We start from the raw sequence: 27,560 nt of genomic DNA, 5'->3' as shown, positions 1-27,560 counted from the left end.
ATTGTGCAGTTAATTATTACACCTGATAATCTCTCACAGCACACTAGGGTGCTAGTAATATATAGTATTACTATGAAGATGTAAATGGCGGCAAATTGTCTTCGAACGTGAATTCAAGGCCTAATGTGGTGTGACACACATACATCGTAATATTGGCTTTCTTTTTGAACTTATCACTTATGGTTAGCGCTTGCTCTGGAACAATTCATATGAACTCAGTGTCCTATATTTATAGTTCGATTTCATTGGTAGACTATTACAAGCATATCTCAGTTTATCCAAGATACATATAAGCACTTTTATGATTTCGTACTACTATGTGAAGTACCACAGCATAAACCTACTCTTTGCTTATAGTTAACATTTAACAGCAACTCTAGTTTTCCGTCTGTCATCTCAACACAACTCTAACTGTTTCCTATTGGTCAATAGCCATAGCTCCTAAGTAGAGACAGTGTAGCCTGGGATACTAAACATAGTTTATTTTAGCAGACTTGAGCTGTTACGTTATATATAAACATCTCCATCCTGATAGTGACTCTCTGATGTAATAATAACCATAAAATATAAATGCACAAACTTAGCTAACATGAAATAGAAGAAAAAATATTGATATACCAAAATAGTCCATAAAGGAAGGTAACGTGCACCAACATTGATCCACCATGGTCATATTGTCGACTCTATTCCTACCGCTGCTAAAATATGACTGACCTTCAGTAGAACAAGTAGAAATTCAGCAAAAACAAGTCAGAACTTACAACCATATGAAACCAGTTTGCTAATGTATGATATAAAAAGATGATACGTCTGACCAACAGAGACACTTGACCGTTACAAAGCATGTATAGACAGAGTGCATAATAGTTAATAAACCATAACAGAGATAAGACAAATCCAACCAGTGTAGACATATTTAGTGTATAATCCTGTATAATTCATATCATATTCTACTGATATGTGTAAAATAAAATAAAGATGCATTTTTTCAATACCGATTTAAATGTTTCTTCAGTAGAATGAGAATGTGTCTTTAGACAGTCATTCATATCCTAGGTAATGTATAGTTGACAGGTCTCCGGGTTCATAGCCTCTGGTCCAGATATCAGACCTAAATAACATGTATGCCTCATTTGTATTGTAGGAAGCAGATTTGCTCAAGTTTGTATAACCAACAAGTATTGGTGAATTGACAATGGATATTGTAAAGGATCTGACTCTGGTAGCTGAGTCAGCTTTACTTCCTAACAAGGGAGTCGCAACCTGGGCTACTGGCCGGCCTTGTCCGAGGCCTGATTGACCTGCCCGTGGCGGTCAAGTCAGTCCAAGGCAAGAACCTAGTAGTCAGGCCTGCTCCGAAACCAAACCCCCGGCCTGCCTCTGGATCTCTATCTCAGGCTAGTCTGAATCCACTAATGGCTGGTCTTAAGACTGGATCTCTTGTGCCATGGCACACCTGATCGAGTCTAGACAAAGCCGTGGATCGCCTCCTAGCCTTCTTAGAGTCACCCTGGCAGTTCCGTCTGATGGTTGCACTGAGCCTGCTTGTACAATTGGTGAGCCAACCAGGCAGGCGTCAATAGAATCAGTTCGTATGGGTATATAGCAGTTTATTAACGATATCTTCAATACAAGTATTCACAAGTATGAGTGGAATCAAGCACACCCTGCCTATCTACCGCGCTGGCTTATATAGCCAGCGCCTATAGTTTAGCTCCGCCTACCGATCTATTTATATCACAAAGGATATGCAAGATATAACAGGATTGGTATGGTTATGTAACAAAAAGGCAGTTCAGTAATACAGTTATATAATAATAAAAAGGCAGTTCAGTAATACAGTTATATAATAATAAAAAGGCAGTTCAAGTATGCAATGAAGGAAGTTCGAGAGGTTCGGTTAAATGATAGTGCGGATATATATATAAGTGCAGTAAATAGTATACATGTATGTCCCGGTCCTCCACACTCTCCCCCCCAATTGTTTGGCCAGGGGTGAACAATTAAGGGAGTGTTTTCAGCGGAAACGTCGCGCTTGTGCTCTCAACCTCTGAGCTTCTATTCTATACGGCATTCCTCGGCCATCTGGATGTAACGTTGGTATCGTTCCTCTTCTCTTTCTGCTCTACGGTTGTACTCTTCCCGCCGGGGCCGTGTGTTCTTGTTGGCCCTGGTTACCTTGCTGCTGGTAGATTCCTTGGTCTTGGCACCGGCTCCGGCATATACCCCAGCGATATCGTCCGCACTGACGTGGATCTCCAAGGCGGTCTCGCCTTCTCCTGCTACCTCTATCCCAGCTCCCTTAGGCGGTGTGTTTATTTCCTGACTGATGAGTCTCGCTTTCCTCTGATTTACCCTTGGGATTACATACCCTTGGGGGAAAGGCCTTTGGACCCGCTCCTCCTTTCCTTCGGCGGTTCGGCATCGGTTTAAGTGGACGCGGAGGTCGGCTTGTCCGTCCCTCCCGTCTTCTTGGAGGGTCTCCTGTTCAGTACACCCCTTTTCTTCTGGTGACTCTGTCCTTAGTCGTTTTTGTCCTATCCTTCTACCTCGTACCCATCCAGTCCCATCCTTTATGGGAAGGCAGGTTCCAAACGGGGGGCACTCTGTCCATTTCATGTATGTACAAAAATCGGTATACCACTCCTGATCTACTTGGTATACAATACTAGGGTGTAGTCGGGAATCCTTGGCTTTCTTTTGGTGCTTGTATATACTAAAGAACGACGATGAGTTTTTCTGACATTTGCACCAGTAGCGCCAGAAGTGTTGCCATATGTGTCTCCTTACTACCCTACTGTCCTTGTTTCTAAAGCCACAGAGTCTGCATTCCCCCTTCTGGCGGTCTTCTGCGGCCTCCATCCTTTCGTAGGAAGTGGGAGAGTACCAGATATCCTCAGCTACTCCGTCGAGGGTTTCCCGGTTTTTCCTTCTCTTGGGCAGTCCGTTCTCTTTTGTCTGATCGACCGGAATCGTTGGTAGGTTTATCGAGCAGGCTTGCATTGGTCCTGGTCGTAGTGGAGTATACAATTGGTGCCTCTGGCTAGTCTCTAGCGGAGGGCCACCCTGAAGTGGTTTACCTCTGCTCCTGACTTGGAAACTCTGGCCCTCAGAATTTTGCCTGGCTTGTTTTGGCTTGGCTTTGTTCTGGGGCGTCCTGTTCCCTACCATTTGCACCATCCTGGTATTGGTTATCGCCAGTTCTACCGGCCTCTCTCCCTTATAGGCAATGGGTGCGATATTTCTCTTGGCTACGTTATTCCCAGGTAATTTTACCTGATCGACTTTTTGGTTTCCTGCCATTATCTCGGTTTCTTCCAGGATCTCATCTAATTCTGTCAATAATTCCTGCAGTTCTTGGTCCTCGATGGCTCCGGTTTCATCTGAAGTTGGTCTCATATTTAATTTCGTGATATAGGTTTGTGGAGAAAGCTGGTTATTCGTTAGCGTACAACGGTTGAAGTGACTAGAGGCCGTCTCAATTTCAGAAGATGGCCGCTTTCCGGTCCCGCCGTGCTCTTGTTCCTGAATTTTTCTGCCGTTCGGAGTCTGCTGTCGAAAGCCTTCATTGCCGGCCGGTTCCTCTCCTGCTTGATTTTCTTCGTCTGCCTCCGTCTCTGCCCCCTTTTCCGAGATGTTTCGGTCAGGTATGATTGATTCTGATTGCTCTTCTTCATGGTGGCTCGCGGCCATCATCCCTTCTAGCTCGGCAACTGACTCTTTTAAAATTGTATATTGAGACATCAGTTCTAAATTCGTCCTCAGGCCTTCCCTCTCTATCAAGGTCTCCAGTTGTTCCACCATAACTTTGGTAGACTGGTACCGTTCCCTGAGTTCGGCCTGTCTTTCTCTGGCTTCCGATCCTTCTTCTTCAGGGTCGATTTGGTGGCACACAGTCTGGCCGTATCTGATGGGAGAACCCACCATTCGCCGGGGTCTCCCCTCTCGTCTTTCTCCCATACTATTTTCTGTTCCCCTTGGTTCTGAGTTTATTCGCACCTCTTCTTCAGCTGGTGCTGGTATAGAAACTTCGGGTTGGGGCGGATCCCTTTGCTCGGTGACCCCGGAGTCGGAGGTCTCATCGACTGCGGTATTGTCTGCCTCTCCTTCTGTCAAATCCTGTCCGGAAGGCTCCACCGGGGGTTCGGAACAGGGCCCGAGACTCGGTTCCTCTGGTTCTGTGTTGGATATACCGGGTTGCTCTGTTGCCTCTCCAACCCCCTCGGTAGGATCGTGACTGCCCGAGGCAGACCCTCTTTCTCTGGCCAGGACCTCCAGAAGTCGTCTCCTAAACGTGTCACTGTCCATATCCGGGGGAGGTTCCATCCTCTCCTGCCGCGTTGGCGGAGGGGGCTCCCTTCTAGTGTACTCTACTGTGGGCAGCATCTCTCTTAGCCCTTCCAGCCTCCTCTCTCTTCGTCCAGTGGCACCTTTCATGTTTGGCCTTCTGGAGGGTTCCTTGGTGGCCGGGGCCCTCCCATCCGCCTCTGGACACGCATAGTATGGTTTTAATCTCTCTTCGTTTTGTACTGATATTTGTCCTTGTCTCTCTACTTGGTACGTATGGTTGGGATTACACCTAGTGACTGTATAGGGTCCCACATATTTGGGCTGTAACTTGGGGTTTTCTCCTCGTCGACGTCTCTTGTTGACCAGCAGTACCAAGTCACCTGCCTCAAACGACGGGGGCTCCTTTTCGTCCTCCACCCGGATCTTCATCTGACATTCTCGGAGAATTTCATACGTTTCCTCCAGCCGGCTGGCCAGTTCCAGTACGTAGGGTTGTACCGCCTGGCCAGTGACTGCAACGGGTTCTGAGAGCTGGTCTGGCAATCGCAGTTCCCTGCCCATCATCATGTAATTCGCGGTTTCTCCCGTGGCGGAGTGGGGAGTGCCTCGGAAAGCCCTCATTATCTGTGGCAGCAACAAGTCCCATTCTGTAGGTCCACGGCGCAGGAGCAAGGCTCTTAAGGAATTTCCCAGGCTCCGATTGTTTCTTTCTACAACGCCATTCCCCTGGGGGTGGTATGGTGTAGTCCGTGTTTTGTCTACGTTCCATAGACTACATAATTCTCCCATGAGTTTAGACTCAAATTGGGCCCCTTGGTCGGAGTGTAATTCCTCGGGTAGGCCAAAATAACAGAACACCCTTTCGTCCAGGGTCGTGGCTACCACCGGGGCAGTTGCATCCGGAATCGCTATTGCATCCTGCCATCTGGAGAAATGGTCGCTAATCACTAGGATCCACTTGTTCCCCCGGTTAGTCACTGGCATTGGTCCCACCAGGTCGTCGCTAACTTCTGCCACGGCCGCCCGGCGTACAATCGGTGTCTGCTCCTGGTTGCGTGATTCCCACCGGTTTTTGCCACTTGACAGATCTCACACGTCTTGATGAGTCGTCTCACGTCGGCATTCAGTCCCGGCCAGTACCAATTGAGCAGTAGTCTTTTTACGGTCTTGTGAACTCTCGCGTGGGCAAGCCTGTGCGTGTCCCACATCACCCGGTTCTGGTCCGCCCGAGGACATAGGGTACACCATCTGGGGTGGCCGTCCGTCGTTAGTCTGACCTCCAGGACGCCGTTGGGGGACAACCTCAGAGCTTCCCGTCTTTTGTGTAGGATCCGGAGCTCATTACTTCCTAGAGTCAGCTCCTCCTCTGGTAGCTCTTGATCATTTTTTACCGCCCAGTACATCCTGGCCACGGCTTGTGTCCCTTCCATTTGGCTCTGTACCAGCTGTCGGAAATTTCGGTCTCCTGGTAGCTTAATTGCGGCCACGGTGTCAGACTCTCCTTCCAGCAATGCCTGTTTGCTAAGGCCCCCGTCTCGCTCCTCTATTCGGATACACTGTCGACAGTCGTTTGGGCAGACCTGTCGACTCAGGCCGTCGGCATTCCCGTGCTTGACCCCTGATTGGTGTTCCAGTAGGTACGAGAATTCCGACAGAATCTCCAGCCACCGAGCTACTTGAGCCGACGGCTCCCTCCTCCGACACAGCCATCTCAGGGAGGCATGTTCCGTGCGGAGCACGAACTGTTGACCATACAAGTAGGGCCGGAAGTGTTTGACGGCTTTTACTACTGCCAGGAGCTCTCGGCGCGTCACACAGTAATTTTGTTCTGCTGGGCTGAGGGTCTTGCTGTAGTATGCCACCACGGTCTCCCTACCCCCCTGGTTCTGAGACAGGACGGCCCCCACTCCCACATTACTGGCATCGGTGTCCAGAGTATATTGACTCTTTGGGTTGGGATACCCCAGCACTGGTGCCGAGATCAGGCCTTGTCGGAGGGTCTCGAATGCCTGCTGTTCTTCTTCTCCCCACCTCCAAGGCTTCCCTTTGCTAGTCAAGATCGTGAGTGGTTTGGCATTAGTGGCGTAATCTCGCAGGTACTGCCGGTAGTACCCTGTGGTCCCCAGGAAGGCCTGCAGTTCCTTTATATTTCGAGGGGTCTGCCATTCGGCCACTGCTTTTACCTTTTCTGGGTCCGTGGACACTCCTTCCGGGCTCACCACATGGCCAAGATACCTCACTTTCCTCTGGAGGAGCTCGCATTTAGAGGGCTTCAGTTTCAGCTGCGCGGCGGCGAGTCTCTGGAAGACCTCTCCCAAACGGGCCAAGTGGGTCTCGAAGTCTGGAGCTATTACGATGATGTCGTCCAAGTATAACAAGAGGGTTTTCCAATGGAGCCCGTGAAGTACAGATTCCATCAGTCTTTGGAAGGTGGCGGGGGCCGACGTCAATCCGAAGGGCAGTACCTTCCACTTCCACAACCCACTTCTCGTGGCAAAGGCAGATTTTTCTTGGGCGTCCGGATCTAACGGTACTTGCCAGTATCCACTGGTCAGATCCAACGTACTAAAAAATCGGCTTCCCGCCAGGGCGTCCAGGCTCTCATCAATCCTAGGGATGGGGTATGCATCCTGTTGGGTGACCGCATTCAGTTGTCGATAGTCAATACAGAATCTCCACCCGCCATCCTTCTTCCTCACCATGACGACCGGGGAACTCCATGCTCCATTGGCAGGCTCGATCAAACCCTTTTCCAGTAGTTCCTGTACTTGCTTATTCGCTTCTGCCTCTTTGAGGGGTCCCAACCAGTGGGGGGGGGGGTTGTCTGACCGGCCTGGCACCCTCCATCAGGGGTATGCTGTGGGCTATTTGGTCGGTCCTTCCTACGTCGCCATCATACTTGCTGAACACGTCCTGGTACCTGGTCAGAAGATAGGCCAAGCTCTGCTTCTCTCCTTCGTGCCGGCATCCTGGAAGGGCCTGCCGATATAGCTCAACCAGGTGACCCGGGACGGCTTCCCTCGTCCTTACAGCGGCACACCCCACTCCTGATTCGTCGAGGTTCCCGTGTTCCGGCCCAGACCAGAGATCCGTCTGTATGTCCTCTTCTTCAACAGCCGTGTATGAGCCAATGACGTGTCCGGCGCCCAACTCTATCGGTTGATGTCCGGGGTTCAGGCATCGTATGGTGACATCACCCCCCTCTCCAGGCCTGTTCAGGCTGCAGGCTACGGGTATGTGTGGATCAGAGCCCTCTATCAAGCCCACCGGAACGTAATTTCTGGCGGAAATCTTCCCCGTCACTCTTACCTCCGACAAGGGAGGGATAGTAACTTTCTTCCAGGCATGAACGTTGGACACCATTATCCTCCCATACTTGTCGGTGCAAGTAAGTTGCCTATTCCCTAGGGAAATGACGGGTCGGCCAAATTTAATCTGACACTTGTGGGAGATCAGGAAAGGCATACCCAGAATAGCATCTTCGCTGATCTGGCTTACGAGGAAGTTCTCCTCTATAGCCACGTCCCTGATCCTTCCGGTTAGCCTTATCAGTCCATAAAACTGGAGCTTGCTACCATCTGCCATGAGTCCGTACCGGTCATTCTCTTCCAACTGCACCCTCACCCGCTCCGGCATTCTGTCGAACACCTTTTTGGAGAGTAGGTTAGTGTTGCAGCCGGTGTCTATGAGGAACAGTAGGTCTTGCCTCTCTACCTTTCCAGGTAGGAAGTAGCTTGACTTATGGGGTTTTTCCAAGGCCCCAACCCTTGGCAACCCTTCCTCCGCTGCGGCGGTATCGAGCATCTCTTCCGATTTTTTCTTCCTCGGACGTCCCCTAGGCCTGTCCGGTGGTGAACTCTTTTTGAGCTGGTCCTCCAGGTTTTCCTCGGGAGTAGCTGGCCTTGTGCTCTCCCCGTACCGGCCTGTCGGACCCGACACCGGACTCATGGGTTGGCCTAGATTCCCTCCTCAGAGATGGCCGCCTCGGTTCGGCCCCCGTCTCTTTTTGGGTACCTGCCTCCTAGGGGGTTCAGCTTCTTTCCAGCCCTTTTCGTCTCTGGGTCCATGGTACTCCGGTCTCTGGAGATGCTCCGCTATTGCTGGGTCCTCGTTCCATCCCGATCCGGTTGATACGGATCTCCTGAACGGATCAGCGCCGGTAGGGCCATCTCTCTCCGACCTAGCCTGTCTAGGCTTAAGGCGGGGTTCCATCTGGGTCGCAAGCTCCCTCCTTCTTGACCTGTACAGCGTTGGTCTCTCGAGAGCTTCAGTTACCACTAAATCCGCTCTCTGTCCCGACCCTTGCTGTCCAGATCGCTCGGGGTGCTCGGCCCTAGTCGGACCTCCCTTCCGCCCTGGCCTCTCTGGTTCTTCGGTACGTCCATAAACTCTTCGTCTCTCGCCCTGTCTCTGGATCTGGTGGAGGTACTGCCGCTGCGCCTGTTTGGCCGCCCGCGGCGAGTCCCGGGGGCTCGCCTCGCATTCCTTTTCTCCCTCGTCCAGTTCCCATAGACTTTGGTATGGGTTGTAGACGGGAATCGTCTCTGCCGGGGGTCTCTTGACCGGTGCCGCCGTTCTAGCCGGATGCTGCCAACCCTCCGGATCAACCCCAGATTCCCTTCGACTTGTTTTGTTAAGTTGTCTGTGTTTTTTGTGTCCGGGTGCCCTTGTGCAGCCAGCAGGTAGACCTACTGCTGCGGGCCGTAGGCGTTTCCCTGGTCCTGCCTATAGGGCGTCTCCTGATTTGCCTGCCTCCGCGGACAACTTCTCCTCCGGTGGCCTTCCTGGTTGCACCCCCAGCATCTCGCCATTTCTTTTTTCTTGGCCCCGCTTTCTGGAATAGACTGCGGTCGATGGGTGTACAATTTTAACTTGGCCACTTCTTTGGCTAGGTCCGTCACCGAGGTCAACAGCAGCTCGAGGGTATTCGGGGTAGTCCTGGCCACCACAACCGGCTCTTCGGAGGCCCGTTCTCCTTCGCCCTGCCCTGTCTCGTCCGGCTGGACTGCCCTGACGTCTGACCGGAAAGGTTGGGCTTGGTGAGACGCTATACTAGGTCGAACCTGTAAGTACTCGTTCCCTGCTCTCACGGCTGCCTCTAACGTAGGGGTAGGCACCGCTAGCAGATGTCTCTGTAAATACACATTGCCCAGCAAACCACAGAACGTGTCCACGGCCATCTCTTCTTTCAGGCGATCCGACATTTCCCCAAACGCGATGTCGGTCAGCTTCTCTATTTGGGTGGCGTGCTCAAATAGCGTGGCTTGCTGGTCTTTTTTCAGGCCCTGCAGTTTGGCTCTGGCTTCTTTGGGTGTCAGTCCAAACCTGGCCCGGAGGTTGTTAAATACGGCGTATATGGTCTGTCCGTGTCCACAGTCCTTAGCCTGCCCTCGCAGTCTCTCTCGGATGTGTAGCAGCGCGGACCCTGGCCCCCAGTCATTTGCAACGGCTACATCGTTGAACTGCCTGATGAAGGCCTCTACATCGCTATTCCCGTCATATTCTGGGGCTCTGAATGTTTCTCTTGGTGCAGGGGGTCCCTGTGTTCCCTGGTTGACGAGCAGTCTTTCCAAGACACCTGTCAGTCGCTCTAGACCTCCTAGTCCCTCCGTTCGGAGAGCTTCCGGTCTTTCCGCGCTGCGAGTCCGTTTGGTCATACCTGCGTCGTCTTTAGTCCCTGTTAGTTGTCCTGTTGTGGGTTAAGCAAATCCTACTGCTGCCACCAGTGTAAAGGATCTGACTCTGGTAGCTGAGTCAGCTTTACTTCCTAACAAGGGAGTCGCAACCTGGGCTACTGGCCGGCCTTGTCCGAGGCCTGATTGACCTGCCCGTGGCGGTCAAGTCAGTCCAAGGCAAGAACCTAGTAGTCAGGCCTGCTCCGAAACCAAACCCCCGGCCTGCCTCTGGATCTCTATCTCAGGCTAGTCTGGATCCACTAATGGCTGGTCTTAAGACTGGATCTCTTGTGCCATGGCACACCCGATCGAGTCTAGACAAAGCCGTGGATCGCCTCCTAGCCTTCTTAGAGTCACCCTGGCAGTTCCGTCTGATGGTTGCACTGAGCCTGCTTGTACAATTGGTGAGCCAACCAGGCAGGCGTCAATAGAATCAGTTCGTATGGGTATATAGCAGTTTATTAACGATATCTTCAATACAAGTATTCACAAGTATGAGTGGAATCAAGCACACCCTGCCTATCTACCGCGCTGGCTTATATAGCCAGCGCCTATAGTTTAGCTCCGCCTACCGATCTATTTATATCACAAAGGATATGCAAGATATAACAGGATTGGTATGGTTATGTAACAAAAAGGCAGTTCAGTAATACAGTTATATAATAATAAAAAGGCAGTTCAGTAATACAGTTATATAATAATAAAAAGGCAGTTCAAGTATGCAATGAAGGAAGTTCGAGAGGTTCGGTTAAATGATAGTGCGGATATATATATAAGTGCAGTAAATAGTATACATGTATGTCCCGGTCTTCCACAATATTATATTACCTGTAAAGCAGGCAATTAACAGAAATGAGTAGCTAAACACCTATAATTAGCAAAGGATGCATGAGCACCTGCTATGCTTGTCATTACATGTCATACATAACAGGTGATAAATAAGAATGAAACACTAAAAAGGAAGTATTTTAAAAGTGTGAGAGAGTACCTACCTGCTATGCATGCTGTCATGTGGCATGCTACATTCCCAGCAATCATTGCTCTAAATACAGTAGAAGCCAAATCTTTCTTTCTATTTGGTAACATAGCACCAAGGACCCCCAGCATTATAGCAGTGCTTCCAACATTGCAAAAGCCACCAATGGCATATATTGCTACAGTTTCAGCTCTCTCCTGCAAGTATCATACTAAAAGTGTTCCCGAAAAACTCTTGAAGAACATAGTTCTGTGATCTACATCTGCCCTATATCTATATATTTCTCAAAGTATGTCTGATGTGTGTCTGCATTTCAGCTATAGCTGTTAAAATCTTGGAATAAACAATCTGCACCCAAGAAAAATTGATCTCGGACCCTCCTGTTAACAAGTCCGGCGCTGTATCATCAAGGCCACAGAGGTACATTACATAGCTAGTTACCATAATATATGTCGGTACATGGAAGCAAATATCCAACGGCGTTGCGTACTACGCAGGGTCATAGCATAACATCACGTGAAGCTGGTAGCTCGCAGTACCTCAGATTACCTCTGAATTTGAGTACCTCGCAGTACTCAAACTTTCCATTGGCAATGTGCCAGGCTAATAGCAAGTGGTCGGCAACTCTCATTACTTTTTTGTTTATAAGCTGATTTTTAGTACCTGGGCAACGCCGGGCATATTAGTATAGCTAGTATATATATATATATATATATATATATATATATACATACTAGCTGTACTACCCGTCGTTGCCCAGGTGTTAAAAAAGTTTTTGCACAGAAAATTGATTTATATTCAACATATAACAACATTTGCCATTCTAACTGTCAAACTACATATCATGAGAAAGGTGTTTTGTGTAGTTGACATAATTTAAGAGAAAAAAGCAACTGTATAGCTTTTCAAACTTTGTCAAACAACTTTAGCTTTTAAACTTCATATCACGAGAAAAATGTTTTGTGCCGGTCAAATAAATTAGAAAAAATACAACAACTATATAAGGGTTTAGATATAAATGTGAAATACCCTAGGACACTTATGTATTTGTGTCATCTAACTTTCGCGTTTTTGCGAAGTCATCCTCTCACGAAAATTTTATGCGCGAAACTTAACAATCATAACAAATGAGCGAAAACACGAAATTAAATAGCTTTGTTCATTGATATCCACAATAAAATTGTCATATTAGAAATGCAGGTAATTTTCGTGTTAGTGAGTAATTGCCTTCCTCCTCTGCTATTGTTGATAACATACTGTCAAGACATCTTCCATGTCAGGAGTCCAGAATTCTCAATAAACATGAAATCCTCTCAACCAACAAGTGAAATCAAACTGAGCCATGGCTACCGCATGGTATAAATACTTGAGATCTAATATTGGTATCACATCAGCCACAGCGGCAGAAACCTAGATTTCATTGATAGTCCAAGAAACAAATGACAGCAAGCGGTCAAATTGCGTTATCGATCTTGCCTACACATTTCTACCTGCGGTTTACAAATACAAACTAGTCCCAAATTGAAAATTTTTTCCTTACCAGTGAACTGGACCTGAGGAATTTAATTATGTTTGTTCCACTGCATTTATTTTCACATCAATATATTTTCGCACTCATCAGAGCTGCGAAATTAAGTAGCAGCGAAATTTTACTCTGTATGCTACTCACGAAATTAAATACATGTACTAGTGAGATATAAGTGTCCTAGGGTAATTAGCAAGTAATAGCTAAATTAAGTCAGTTTTGCTACGATTAAAATAAGAGATGATTCAGTAATGATACAATTAATATGAACTGAGAAAACAAAATAAAAATCCTGAGTATGTTGAATTAATAATAATAATTCTTGCATAGAAGTGTGTGAGTGTGTGTATAAAAAAGGTCACTGCTTCACCAGAAGATATCCATGGAAACTTTGAATACGACGATACTGGTACCTCTCGATACTGGTACAAATGTAAAAATGAGATATCGTACTGTCTTTGTCTGACCGAACGGAAAGAGAATGTTGATGCTCTTTTCACGGAGATGATATAATTTTTTGCGTGAAAAGAATTGGCCTTGACCCCAGATATAGTAATTGAACCTTACGAAAAATATTTGTTAATAAGGGCATCGCAACGCATGGGCGCAATGCTAAAATAGTTATTGCGTGCATATGATATACCAAATATGATAACATCATTGATCTAATGCCTCATGTAGCTTGGTGGTAGAGTGCTTGGATACATAACTTGCGGATGCATTTGTCCTAAGTTCAAATCCATCCAAATGCAGAATTTCAATTCCAAGATTTTACTAGCTATAGCCGGACATGCATACACACATATTATACACATACATAGACACGACCAACTTTGAGAAATATATATATAAATACAACATGATATAAATATATAATACAAATATGTAAACTGTCAGCATTCACCTCTTAAAATGGCCTCACAAAGTTTTGATGGATAGATTATTTTGTATTTTAAATGTATTCAAGAGTATTATAAAAGCTGTCAACTTTTATCTGTTCAATTTTAGAAGTTCTCTCTCCCTTTTTTCTAATATTCAATATTCAATATAATATTCAATAAATAATTTATTTATATCTCACTAAAACTAGATTCAAACTGTAAGCATCTCTTTGGTAGCAGTCATTCCCTGCTGCCAATTAACATTGAAGTTTTTTTTGATCTCCAGAGTAAATACCTTCACAAGCATCTACTCAAACTTACGGACATGGCAGGAAGGCATTTGCCAGAATAGCTGTTACTCATCAGAATATAACACTCATCAGCGATATCATATTTCAATGTCTGGTTCAATGCTGGGTTTTCCCAAGATTCTAAAAAAAGCCGGTTCTTCCGTAGAGCTCCCAGTGTACTGAATGCGAAGACCTCGTTGGTAAAAAGCTTCACACCAATTAATGTAGCCACCTTTTTGCAGTCTGCGATTGGAGTTCCCATGATGAAAGCAAATGGATACATCAGGTATGAACAGATGAGCTGCAAAAGGTAATTCAAAGGTTTTCATACCATGATCAAAAATATTTTAACTGACAGCCGTAAATATTTGAATAATAAGCAAGTGATTTGAAAAGTGTTATTGCTGTTCACCTCGAAGGTCAGCTCTGGATAATTGGGAGGTTTGAGACCGGCAGCGGCTCCAAACCAGGTAAGAGTTTGATTAAAGAACTCGAGAATAGCCAAGCAAGCTATAATATTAGCGAGGATGTTTGCGATAAGCTTTACTGCTGCCATAGCTCCAGAGGAAGCTGCCTCGACTATGCTGCTTTCTTGTGGTTTAGCTAAAACAGGAAAGATAAAACTTAGTGAAAAACATTCAATTAAAAACATTCAATTACCACAACTGTCAGCCTCTCTGTAATATTATTGCTCACATTTCGACACGCTTACCTAACTCTTCGATATCTTCGATGGCCACTTGAGTTTTCTGTGTTTCAGGGTAAAAGAGTTTAGACATAGCGAGAGCAGCAGGAGCAGACATGACAGACGCTGACATTAAATGGTTAGCAGGAACCTGAAAGAAAGAAATTAGGTTCTATAGAGCCTACTTTTGATTTCTGTAATTGGAATATAGCATTAGTTCCAACTTGTGCGCATTAGCTATGAGACACTAGTGTAGTAACACATACAGTGACATATGTACACTAGTGTTACTACACTAGTGTACTAACTAATACTAGTGTAAACTAGTGTAAACATTAAAAAAACTATTAGTTATTAAAATATTGGTTTAACGTTGTTTTCCCACATTACATTTGTTCTGCCTATCAGAGTTGTATTACCACTTTTACTTCTAAAACTTTAAACATTAGTGTATTATTAGAAATTTGGCATTGATAAACCTAAAGATGACACAAGTTGTTATTATCTTACTATGAAACTATAGAAAAGTTACAGATTTAAAGCAATAACATGTTTTAGCCATCTTTTTAAATTTATATGTTGACTATACCGCTTTTTATATATGAACCACTATAAACGCTATAAGCACTTAGCTATGAACAACACCGCTTGCTGGAAGAAGTGAGACAATAATCAGCAATGTCAACTAGATTACCAAATGTGCAACAGCAGTTGTAACAATGCATTTGTCAAGAGGCATCAGAACTTCATATTGATATTTAAAAGAAAGAGCTGATGAGAGTATGTGTAGCCTCTGGTGCTTACACCAAACATCATGAAGATTGCCATGACAGTTCCTGCTAGAGTGGCAAACCCTCCTGTCATCACAGCATGTAGCTCAGATTTTGTTAAACCATGTAATAAGGGCTTGATAACCATGGCTGTCTCCGTCTGTAGTGCAAATATCACATGAGATTTAAAACAAGACACAGAACATGCATTCTAACCTAATCAAAGACGCTACAACTTTAGCATAAGCATGAAATGTAAACTGTTTGTCAAAGAGATGAACAGATTTTAGATATTGTAAAAATAAACAACGCAACTAGTTAAACTGCTGATTTGCTTTCAAAAATTTAGTCATATAGTGTTGTGATTTAAACATCCCTGACAAGTATAATTGTAAGAAATAATCTGTGAGCAAAGACATATGGTCTACAATGTTTATAAACAGCTCTGCAGATTGCATCATAATAGCCAAAGTTGCTAACAGGCTAGTCGGAACAGGCTATAGCAATCGTTCCCAAGACACTACTCATTCTTAAATGAAAGCGGGTGGTGAGAATGAATGAGCTATGTATAAAAAATTACAACCTAAAGGTTGATTTCTTCAGAGTGCATGCTGATAGCGCTGAAGGTTTTCCTTTATCAGACTTTGTCATTAACATTTGTGGCAGCAGAATGATCTCACACAAGGTCAATGACACATCTGTTGGTTACCACAAAAATTGAGTCTTGTCATCACTATCATTTTACAAAACACTGCTTTATGTGAGCTTAATCAGAAAGTCGCTAATTGTGGGAGAAGCCATCAAGAGGTGATATATTAGATTACTGTAGAGGATGTAGGGTAAGAAAACTCCAAAAGATGCCTTTTATTTTTAATGCCCTTGAATTTGCATTGTTTCATACATAGTAAGTAGCAACCTACCCACATTGTGTCCTGCATTTTGCAACGTGTATGCTAAGATTCTACTATGTCCTCTTGGGTTAATTCATGAGTTTTTCAATCAGGCCTAATTGGCCAAACGTGAAAGGTTGCTTATCAGAAGTTTTACCATATTCGTGATGTTGTTGATAGCAATTATGTTTACTAATGCAGTTTTTGATTTGTGAGTAGAAGGTACTTTGAAAACAATACAATAAATATAGTTAACACTCTTGTTACCCAGTGTACTTTAAAAAACATGGCTTATAAATGGCTAAGGGATCTTCGGAAGTACCTTCGTATACACCAGAGGGATACGATTACCACAATATTGCAAAATATCTACCTTAGAAGCCTAAAAACTTATTTAGTCATATGCATATCCATTAGCCAGGAATTATTTGCTACTTGCCACTTTTGTTGACATGCGACTGACATGGTAATTACTTTATCGATGGTCTGTGAATGAACCCAATAAAACCTTTTTAGCATTCATAGAACGTGGTTGCTATAAGGTAAGTGTTTGACCATCATAGCATCATAAATATTAAAATATCTGTTAAACCTCAGGCCATGGTTTTCAATGATTCACCACCGTGTATATGATTATAGACCAGTTATGTATGATATAATTATGACTCAGTTAATAACAATAATAGTAGTAATAATATATTATTATTATGATTCAGTTACCACATGCTTCAATATAAACAAAAACTACTCCAACTTTCCCAGAATAGTGAAGGCCGGGTCATTGGAATCCAAAGCCTCATAGGTATCCTACTTGCTTCACCGCATGTGTGGGAAAGCGGACAGCATCTTTAAAGCATATAAGCTGCTAACTATGTAATTTTCCATATAAGCTGATTAGTAAAAACAGCCATTGAGATTTATTTGTTAAACACCCTCCCATTGGCCATTACACCCTCCCATTACATCCGTTATCACAAAACTTGCTGAACTTGCTGTGTATTAGCTGGTCATACCACTGAAAACTATGAATTTAGGAAGAATTAGCTGTACCGCTCTATTTTCTCATAGTTACAACGAATGTTGACTGTAATGAATGCCCTCAGCTCTACCAACCAGTTAACCAGCTAAAATAATGACTAACCTGACCAAGAAATATATTAGTGGCAGCGTTGAGAGACTCTCCTGTCGTGGTTCCCATAGTTACTAACATCAGCCACGCTATCTGCAAAAGTAAACATTCAATGTAAGCGAAAAAAGCCATAAACCTATTTTCAAGTAATAGACATAGACATACACATAGACACAAAAAGGGTACAATAGAATATCATGATAAATAGACTACTCTGCATACCTTCTCAACTATAACCTGCATGACTCCTAGGTAGTAAAGAACAGAGATGATTGTATTGAAGAATATGACGACTGGGAACACCTGTGAATAATAAAGGTATAAAAACTAGAGAGTCGATTATAATGGAACAAATCTATCTGCTAACAGTTTTATGATATACTAATGGTATATCAGCTCGATGCGCTGAACCAGCGGTGGGAATTGCACTGGGTGCGAGTCAGCTCTTGAGTGTGTACTAATAATCAGTATGACCAAATCACTAGTGGCTGACTCTATGTGAAGGAAAAGTGCCACCTTTGCTATTCAGGTTATAAAGTGATTTTCTTGTTGTCTAGGTGCTATTTTTTGTTCATAATTTTGTTGAAAAACAAATTTTATCACGTTACTAAAAGTTATTAAGAATATTGCTATAAAAATGTAGCTAAAGTGGGCTGATCTGCACTTCTTAATCTTTATGATAATAACTCTATGGTTCTCCTACAGCTCCCTTTATGATGATAACTCTATGGTTCTCATACAGCTTCCTTTATGATGATAACTCTATAGTTCTCCTACAGCTACCTTTATGACAATAACTCTATGGTTCTCTTACAGCTCCCTTTATGACGATAACTCTATGGTTCTCCTACAGCTCTCTTAAAATGCAAAAAGTGGCTTCCTGCATGTTAGATTTCCTCATTAATAGCTCAGGCAGGAATGTACTACCAGCATTTCTTGTAGCACAGTATTAGGTGAGCTGAAGTACTAGTTAAGATGAACTAAACAATAGAAGTACAGCTCTAATTGCTAATAGATGTATTCAGACACATTTGAATATTGTCCTGCGTGGAGTATTGTACAGCAGACTAGTGCTGCAGCAAGTAGAGACAAGCATTTATGCCACAGTCTCTCTTGCCTGTGTAGCCTGGCTGTTCTAGTTCTTTAACTAAGCCGTCTTATGTGATGTCTTTTATTACAAAGAATTACAAAAACGAGCCCATCATGAGACACCGAACATTATGTTCAATCGATTAAACTGCACATACAATCAATACAAGCGCTACCTCTGCCGCTGGGCTTCTTAAAATCAAATATTCATGCATGTACGATAATTTTATTTTCTACTCTTATCCATACATTGCCGGTCAAGGTCACTTACTCTATAATTCTTTTTGTGTTTCCTTAACAAGATCAATGATTATCATCAACAGCGTTTTAAAATTTGAAATACTGAACAAGAGGAATGTGTGCAACAGTGAAATTTGTTGCCTCTTGGGCCAAAAATCTTATGCATACAGTTAATAAATATGGGGCTTGAGAGCACGATGGCTGCGGATATTTTTGGCCTTTCACCAAATTCGGTTTTCCTAAGCTGAAAAGCTGAGCGAAATGAAGAGAAAGCCACAGTGTAATGTTAATATTTCATTTTTGCAGCAAGCTAAAATTTTCCCATGGCATTGCTAGCATTAAACATTGGCATTGTATTGGAAGAAGAAAAGGTAGGACTTCACCCTTTACTAAGCAAAAGTTTTTTACAACAAAAAATTGAGGACAACAGGATTTTATTGTTTCTGCACTACCTATAAGACAGAAGCTTTTTGTTGCCCAAAAACATATCTAACAAACACATATATGTTACATACATATACATATCTAACAAATACATATATGTTACATATCTCTACATACTGCAAATGGTTGTGAAGAAAAGTCTAGAATAGTAGGGATTGCTAGTAACATTGGCTAGATACACCACTTACTAACCTTGAAAACAAGGAAGTGGTCGGTGTAGCTGTCTCCAAAGACAAATTTCGAGCTAACGTCTGTGTGTTCTAGGAATTCTTGTATACGGTCTCCCAGCCATTTGAATGTTACATATCCGATGCATGTTCTCAGTATCAGGTAGGCGAATATGAACTGCAGTAGCAAACCTAGTATGACAGGCCTCCATCTAACCTGGAGATAAATAGAAGCTATATATACATTATAGAAAGAGTACGTACATGGAATACATGTATTCATGGTTATGCAGTGGCTGAGCTATAAGTCTATCATGTTGGATATGGAGAGGTATGTCTTTGCTTGCTCAATATTTAAAGTTTAAAATACTCTGCAGTCTATTATTAGCGTTTGCTTTACATTGTATTGGTTTATAATGCATTGTGAGCTTTCGCTTTACATTGTATTGGTTTATAATGCATTGTGAGCTTTCGCTTTACATTGTATTGGTTTAAAATGTAAAAGGAGTTTTCACTTTACTTTGCATTGGTTTATAATAAGATAGGACTTTTGCTTTACATTGCATTGGTTTACGGTGTAAAAGGAGTTCTCACTTCACATTGTATTGGTCTATAATGCATTGTGAGTTTTCACTTTACATTGCATTGGTTTATGGTGTAAAAGGAGTTCTCACTTTACATTGGTTTATGATGAGATAGGACTTTCGCTTTACATTGCATTGGTTTACAATGTAAAAGGAGTTCTCACTTTACATTGTATTAGTCTATAATGCATTGTAAGCTTTCACTTTACATTGCATTGGTTTACAATCTAAAAGGAATTCTCACTTTTCATTGTATTGGTATATAATGCATTGTAAGCTTTCACTTTACATTGCATTAGTTTATAATGAGATAGGACTTTCACTTTAGATTGCATTAGTTTATAATGTAATAGGAGCTTTCACTTTGCTTCTGAACAATAGTACAACATTCTCAGTTGTCCTCTCTATATTCTGAAAACTCTTTGTTAAAATTATTCTATCATCTGTAACTGAATATATTTGATTGTGAGTGCAGCCATTGACTGCCAGTTGTGACCGGCAGTCATATTTTGCAAAGATAAGTAAAGGCAGCATATAAAATCATATAAAAACCAGTTTTGATAATAGATGGGTTACAAAACAATGTTTTCACATTATACTAACAAACAATTCGTATCGACCTTTTTGGTCTATCTTTTTACGAAATAATTTTTTAAACTAAGTGTGAGTGATAGGCATTTAGTCTAGCAGGTAATATTGGTAAGACTACTGACATGTACACATGGAGTAAACCCCATTGGTCCATGTATTACGTCTGATTGAATGACAATCTTACCTTAGAAGGATGAGCGGAGAAAACATAAAAGAGACTAATATAGACAACCATTCCTACTAGAGATACGAGTCTAGAGGGATCCTTCAAAGCCACGTCCACAATTATCACAGCAGCAAAGGCGATGATGAGGAAACACGGAAGAACCCTAAAAGTAAATAGTACCAAATCAATAGAGTTAACGCTTTAAGGATCACCTGGTTATTTCAATATTTTACCAGTGGATCAATAGAGCTAACTCTTCAAGGATAACCTGATTAGTTCAACAACTTACTATTGGATAACTAAACCTCGAGTTAACAACCATATCACTAAGCTGCTTTGGCAACAGCAGTGCAGAAGAATAGAATCTTTTGAAAAACCCTCGTTGTCGATGATCTGTTAATTTTGGCTTTTTCTTGAAATGCTGTCGTAGAGATACATGTACGTCTATATATGTAAATCTCAGTGTTTGTCTGTTTGTCTGTTTGTCTGTCTGTCTGTTGTTCATCTATCATTTGTCTGTTCAGCTATAGCGATAAAGTTTTAGCAATGAAAATTTACCTTTATACTAAATTTGAACTCACAACAATCAAACAGCAATTTTACTAACAAGTGCTCGTAACCACAAAGCATTGTAACCATAGCATTGTAATGATAGCATTGTAACCTCATAACTACAAAGCATTGTAACCATAGCATTGTAACCTCATAACCACAAAGCATTGTAACCATAGCATTGTAACCTCATAACCACAAAACATTGTAACCATAGCATTGTAACCTCATAACCACAAAGCTAAGCCGTCTTATCATTCCCATCACTCTATATCACTATTACCATATACTGTCATTTCCATCACTCTATATCACTATTACCATATACTGTATATCCTTCTCACGATTACACATGCTAAATGTGCACTTTCTATAATTAACTAATATTACCTTTTGCAATTGTTATTTTTTTTAAAACTTATCTGTTTCACCATTACCCATTACCTATTTTTCAATTTGTAATTTTCGATTGATTATCACACCCATCGCTAAGACCATATACTATATATCCTTTTCGTGATTGCACTTGCTAAATGTGCACTTTTCATTATTAATTAATACATTGTACTACCTTTTGCATTTGACATTTTTTTGAAATTTTCTAAATGTAAATTTTTTACTATTACCTATTTTTTTTTAAAGGTAATGGTAAAAATATTTTAATGATTTTTAACATACTTTACTATTTCCAGTTTTTCCTAAGGTTTGATTACTGAATCTGTGAGAGCTAAATTCCTTTCATGTGGAAAATTGTATTATCTTGAGTCGGAGTAGCCTCTACATTCTTTCTCCATTTGATCAGACAAAGACAAAGTACCATGTACCAGACAAAGACAGTCCGATATCTCATTTTTACGTTTGTACCAGTATTAAAAGATACCAGTGTCATTAATCATTATAGTCAAAGTTTTGCTGGAGCTTCTGCTGGAACATTAACGTTTTTTTTGCACACACACTTTTATGCACAAATTGTTATTATTAATTTAACAAATGCATGATTTTTAATTTGTTTGCTCAGTTTGTATCAATTTTATAATTACTAAATCATCTTTTATTGTAATCGTAGCAAAACAGACTTAATTTAGCTATTACTTGTTAATTATTTCACATTTATATTTAAGCACTTTTATAGTTGTTTTATTTGGTTCTTAATTTATTTGACCAGCACAAAACATTTTCCTCACTATATGAAGTTTGAAAGTTACAGTTATTTGACAATGTTTGAAAACCTTTAGAGTTGTTTTATTTAATTTTATTTTGTTTTATTGACACACACTTTCATGCACGAATTGTTATTATTAATTCAACAAATGCATGATTTTTAATTTGTTTGCTCAGTTTGTTTTAATTGTATTTCATTATAACCAAAGTAAACCAGACTATATTTATCCATTACTTGCTAATTATTTCCCATTTACATTTAAGCACCTTTAGATTTGTTGTATTTTTTTCTTAATTTATTTGAAATGCACGAAACCTTTTCTCGTGATATGAAGTATGAAAGTTAGAATGTTAGCTGTTGTTATAAGTTAAACAAAAATCAATTTGCTGTGCAAATACTTTTTTATGACCCGGGCAACGCCAGGCATTCACCTAATTGCTATTATTTCTACTATGCTGGTACATTGGTACTAAGTCTACCAGGAGCTAGATCTGTCTGGCATTTGTGGGCTCTCTTTAGACTCTCCACAAGTAACCCGTGCTTTTAAAAAAGGCTTCTATTATCATGACAGGAAGTTTCAACTAAGTTGATTACTGAAACTATGCACAGCATATTCGGACTTATCTTTCCTTACACACGACAAACATAATTTTCTATTCCTTGACACTAACATACTACACCCACCATCGCATGTTTCAAATTATGAACTTTCTGTTACTACAACCTTCAACTCCCTACCCCGACTCCTTCACATTACTATTAGATTACCTACTTTAAAACATTTTTGTTCAACTCACTTAATCATTCTTGATTTCTATCTTCTCACTTTTGTTTTGGCATGTAATGGAAGACATCATTTTTTACGAATGGCAAAAAAGGCTTATACATACATACTAAAAATCAATGAAACCAAAGTTGATGCTCACCAAAGTTTCTTAAACTACATTACAAATGGGGGGCAGTTGATTGGATTCACCTACTCCCTATAGGAGCAAACCAAGATTGGTGGTTATACTTAAAAAAATTTCAGCTAGAATAAAGATTCTTTTGTGGCATCAATAAGATTAAAGATGAGTAATGTATAATAATATCTTCCTAATATTTATTAGTATTCTTGGGTGAAAAACAAAGAACAGTGAATGATATAGAAAGAGTGAATAACTCACCATCCTACCATCAGTCGATGGTTGTTAGCAAAATGAGACACTTTTGTAATAAAAGGCTGCAGACCTTTCCATATCTGTGACCCGTAGTACTTTTTAATAGCCCAATAGGACACACAAAACGCGGCGCACGCGTTTAATGAAATGAGACGAATAGCTGGCTCATTGCTTGAGTCAAAACCATCTTTGAAATTGTATATCATAGTCCAAATGAAGTAGACTATCCATAGCAGGAGTAAAGTCCATTTCATGGCATACTTCACCGAGGTGGCATTTCTTTTGTACCTGCAAACAAGGCATCTGTTCTTTACCATTTGAGTGTACATAGTACAGTGTAAATGGCTAAATTGCTGGCTGAAATTGTAGTATCCAGAGGTCTGCATATCTGTAAAAAGCTGTAAAAGCACTCTAAAGCATGAAGGTGTATTCACATTAGATCGTTCGGAGATGCAACTTTTGTAGTCAGATCTCAAGCTAGCATTGGGGGCAAGTTAATCACATGGTTGTCTGCTAATTTTTAATGAGCTTTTTCTCTCTCTTTATCACTCTCCCTCACTTTCACTCACTCTCTCCCTCACTCACTCTCTCACTCACTCATTCACTCACTCACTCTCTTTTTCTCTCTCACTCACTCTCTCACTCACTCTCTCACTCACTCTCTCTTTCTCTCTCTCTCTCTTTTTCTCGTCCTCTCCTTTTTCTCTCAACCTTTAGCTGCGCTAAATACAGCCAACTTGGTAGAGACAGCAGTTATAATGAGCTAGTTTATCATATTGTTCATATTATTATTAATCATAATAATCATTAAAATTAATAATAACTTGATAACAATTAATCATTAAGGTTAATTATTATTACTAATAATTGATTATAGTAATTATTAGACCAAGTGGTTGCTTGATTCCTCTAATGAGGAACTTGCGGCCAATGAGAAGCAAATGCAATTTCATATCAAATTACTTCAATGATGATTATTACCAGTATAGTTGGTGTAGATCACAGATTGCTCTTTAAGAATGCAATTTTCATCATAAAAGATTCAAAACTTCACAATTACTCACATCAACTCCTAATATAAATATACCTTACATATATAGCCACAAATTTGCTATGCGCTTGACTATACATATACAAGTAGACAGTTCTCACAACTTCTACACCTGTATATTAAATGTTTTCAACAGGTTTACTTAAATTCTGGCAATTGAAGTGGTTTGGAAACATTTATGCTCAACGAAACAACCGTTTTAGCTAAAACATTCAATACCTTCAGCCAGTACGGTACCTTACCTACCCAGCAGCTCCCTATAAACTGGTATTTTAATGCGTTGAAGTTAGCCAAGTACAGTAGCCATACACTATATAGCCATGAAAAAATAATTTATAGCCTTTCTTTACTTGTTAGGAGCAGTTCGAGGAAGGCCACTACTTGTTATGTGTATAGAGCTAAGCCTCAGTTCCATCAAAACCTCCATTGATGCTATAACTTTTATCATCCAAAACTTGCTCCGCTTTCACAAACTATAAGCTGCCTATTCAAAAAATCTTTCTTTGCAAAACTATCATTGGCAACACCTTGAAATAGTTATTTTTTGGAACGTTTCTAGTGAAAGTCATTATGACTAGACACATGATATAACATTGTCTTTGACCCTTGAAGAAGTCATCCAGCAAGTTTTACAAACTGGTATGTATTTTGTATTGTATGAGACGACCCATGAAATAAAACGTCTAGTTGAGAAAATGAGAAATTAAAAATTTTAACTTAATTCTTGTGACCAAAATTTGAGTGTTAGCTGAAATTGCCTTCTCCTGTTAAAAGATGATATGAGCGAAATACTGCATAGTACATAACACGATTGACCGAATAACTGACTGACACCGTTGCTACTGCTAGCTTCAGATTACATGTATTAGGTTTTCTGGCAGACCAACATTTTTCTCTCAGACCAAAGCATGTATGTTGTTATGAACGTTGTAACGTTTGTTATGAAATGTAGTGAGCCGATACATAAGAGTGGTCTAAATCTTCAACTGGTGAGTCATTCTCTTTGATGAAGAATTTAGTTTACAAGACGTTCCAGGTGAACTATAACCAACCATAGCTATTTCTCAGAGACCAACATTTGTCCTAAATGGCATGGCAATCGGTTTCCAATAAACAAGCAATGAGCCATTTCTGGCAATAACCACTGCTGAGAAGCCATTACAGAGAATGACAACAAACTGCCTCAAGAATGAACATGAGATATCCATAAGGGAACAACTAGAAATGCCCATGAGCATTAGCCTATTGATGTTGTCTGTAGACTTGAGGCTGAACTGAAGAGTCAGCAGGAAGTTCTCACCAATTTGATACTCTGTCCATCATACATCCTGCTGCCGCACTGCAGTTGGCTTCTTCCTGATCAGCTGACGCTGACCCTTCGCTCTCAATCTTGTCATTGCTGCCTTCTGAGACAACGACAATAACTTTTTGGGAGTCCTGCAACAAAATTGTTTTATATGAAAACACAGAGAAAAAACTATTTTTTTGTAGCATGACTCATCTAGTGTCGTCAGCATGCCTAGAGGATGGAGAAAGGTGCCAAAAGAAAAACCACACCAAAATATCATTATTATTCCTTGTGTTGCTGAGTTAATGAATCATTTGGTTGCACTTCCCAGTTCATCTAGGCAGCAGTGGAAAGACACTACATTTGTTAGTCTCTTGCTTCCTGCATTAAAGTATGGTATTCCATTTTCAAGTAAGGACTCTCATGAGGAGTCTCAAGGGATAATTGTAATGTATATCGTCATATAGTAGCTGTATGTAGCATGTAACAGTTGTAATGTATATTGTCATATATAGTGGCGGTATGCAAGATGGAATAGTTGTAATGTATATCATCATATAGTGGCTGTATGTAGCATGTAACAGTTGTAATGTATATCATCATATAGTGGCTGTATGTAGCATGGAACAGTTGTAATGTATATTGTCATATAGTGGCGGTATGTAGCATGTAGCAGTTGTAATGTATATTGTCATATAGTGGCTGTATGTAGCATGTAAAAGTGGTAATGTATATTGTCATATAGTGGCTGTATGTAGCATTTAACAGCTGTAATGTGTATCATCATATAGTGGCTGTATGTGCATGTAACAGTTGTAGTGTATATTGTCATATAGTGACTGTATGTAGCATGTAGTAGCTGTAATACATATAATCATATAGTGTATATATTTTATGTATATATATTATAATTACTATATAATATATCTAGTGCTTATATAGTCACTATATATATGTTATATTGTATTATTTGTATATAATGTGTATTATATAGTGATTATATAATCATATAATCGTAGTCGCATGTAATAGCTATAAAACATTTAGTTATATACCTAGGTTGTAGCTGTACGTAGCATGTAACGACTGTATATGTACTAATACCATACTGGAGCTTCGGTACTACCTGTAAAGCATTTTGTCAATTAATTTGGGGTTAACTTGAAAGCAAAGTTACGAAAGTCGGTTTTTTTATTATTGTTATAGTGATTTAGTTTTTAGACATATAATAAAGTTTTGCTGTGACAAAAACAGTGTTATAAGTATCAAACCTAGTACGCATGTAACAAATTAGCAACTTTTAGATAACATTGCATAGTGCGATGTGCTTCAGTCTCCTAATCAAAATATGTATGTTGAAATCTCTTGTTAGAAGTTTAAATATTAATTTTATGACCAGCCAGTAGTCAATAGTAAAATAACAATTACCTCCATGTTATATATTATATGTTCTGGTTATATTTTTAGAAGATGAACACTAGCAATGACGCTAAAACTATTTATTTAAATCGAACTAACTTAAATTTAAATTTTAAATTTTTTTAAACAAAAATAACTTACTAAAATATCTGCCGCTTATTAATATTTTTGTGAATATACTTTGAGAACATACTTTGAGAACCTATTTTGAGAACATATATAGGCGGAATAACAAAATAGACTGCTGCGATATGTTTATCCCTGCCCTACCAGGGAGACTTCTAACAATCCTAAATACATTCGCTAAGTTTGTTAGCAGATATTTTCAGATATGCATGTCTGCTTGGATGTAACTTACCTGGTCGCTGTTACTTTGTGTAAAAGCACTGTTTACAACTCCCTTCTCAACATCTTTAGCTGCCGATATGTCTCCATTTCCATTGAATGTCATCTCAACCAGTTCGCATTCGACAGAAGACGCCATGAAGTTAGTGAGTTCTTGTAGAAGCTCTAGCCACTACGGTGCTGGGTATGCT

The 27,560-nt window shown here is 41.1% G+C and overlaps 1 protein-coding gene across 1 annotated transcript; it reads right to left on the bottom strand.

Moving 5' to 3' along the window:
• Nucleotides 1-460: 460 nt before the first annotated feature.
• LOC137403932 (solute carrier family 28 member 3-like) lies at nt 461-27,560 on the bottom strand. Its single transcript, XM_068090059.1, has 13 exons — nt 27,383-27,560; nt 25,618-25,754; nt 23,273-23,554; nt 20,411-20,555; nt 19,077-19,268; nt 17,334-17,414; nt 17,124-17,204; nt 15,127-15,252; nt 14,350-14,473; nt 14,050-14,240; nt 13,669-13,938; nt 10,958-11,138; nt 461-1,111 (listed from the first exon to the last, which is right to left on the bottom strand). Exons 1-13 carry the CDS (start codon nt 27,506-27,508, stop codon nt 1,053-1,055), a joined length of 1,995 nt encoding a protein of 664 aa, XP_067946160.1. The 5' UTR covers nt 27,509-27,560; the 3' UTR covers nt 461-1,052.

The sequence above is a fragment of the Watersipora subatra genome, chromosome 1 (assembly GCF_963576615.1).
Source record: "Watersipora subatra chromosome 1, tzWatSuba1.1, whole genome shotgun sequence".
Classification (NCBI taxonomy): Eukaryota; Metazoa; Bryozoa; class Gymnolaemata; order Cheilostomatida; family Watersiporidae; genus Watersipora; species Watersipora subatra.
Note: the sequence above shows the minus strand (reverse complement) of the source record. Positions and strands in the feature narration are given on the sequence as shown.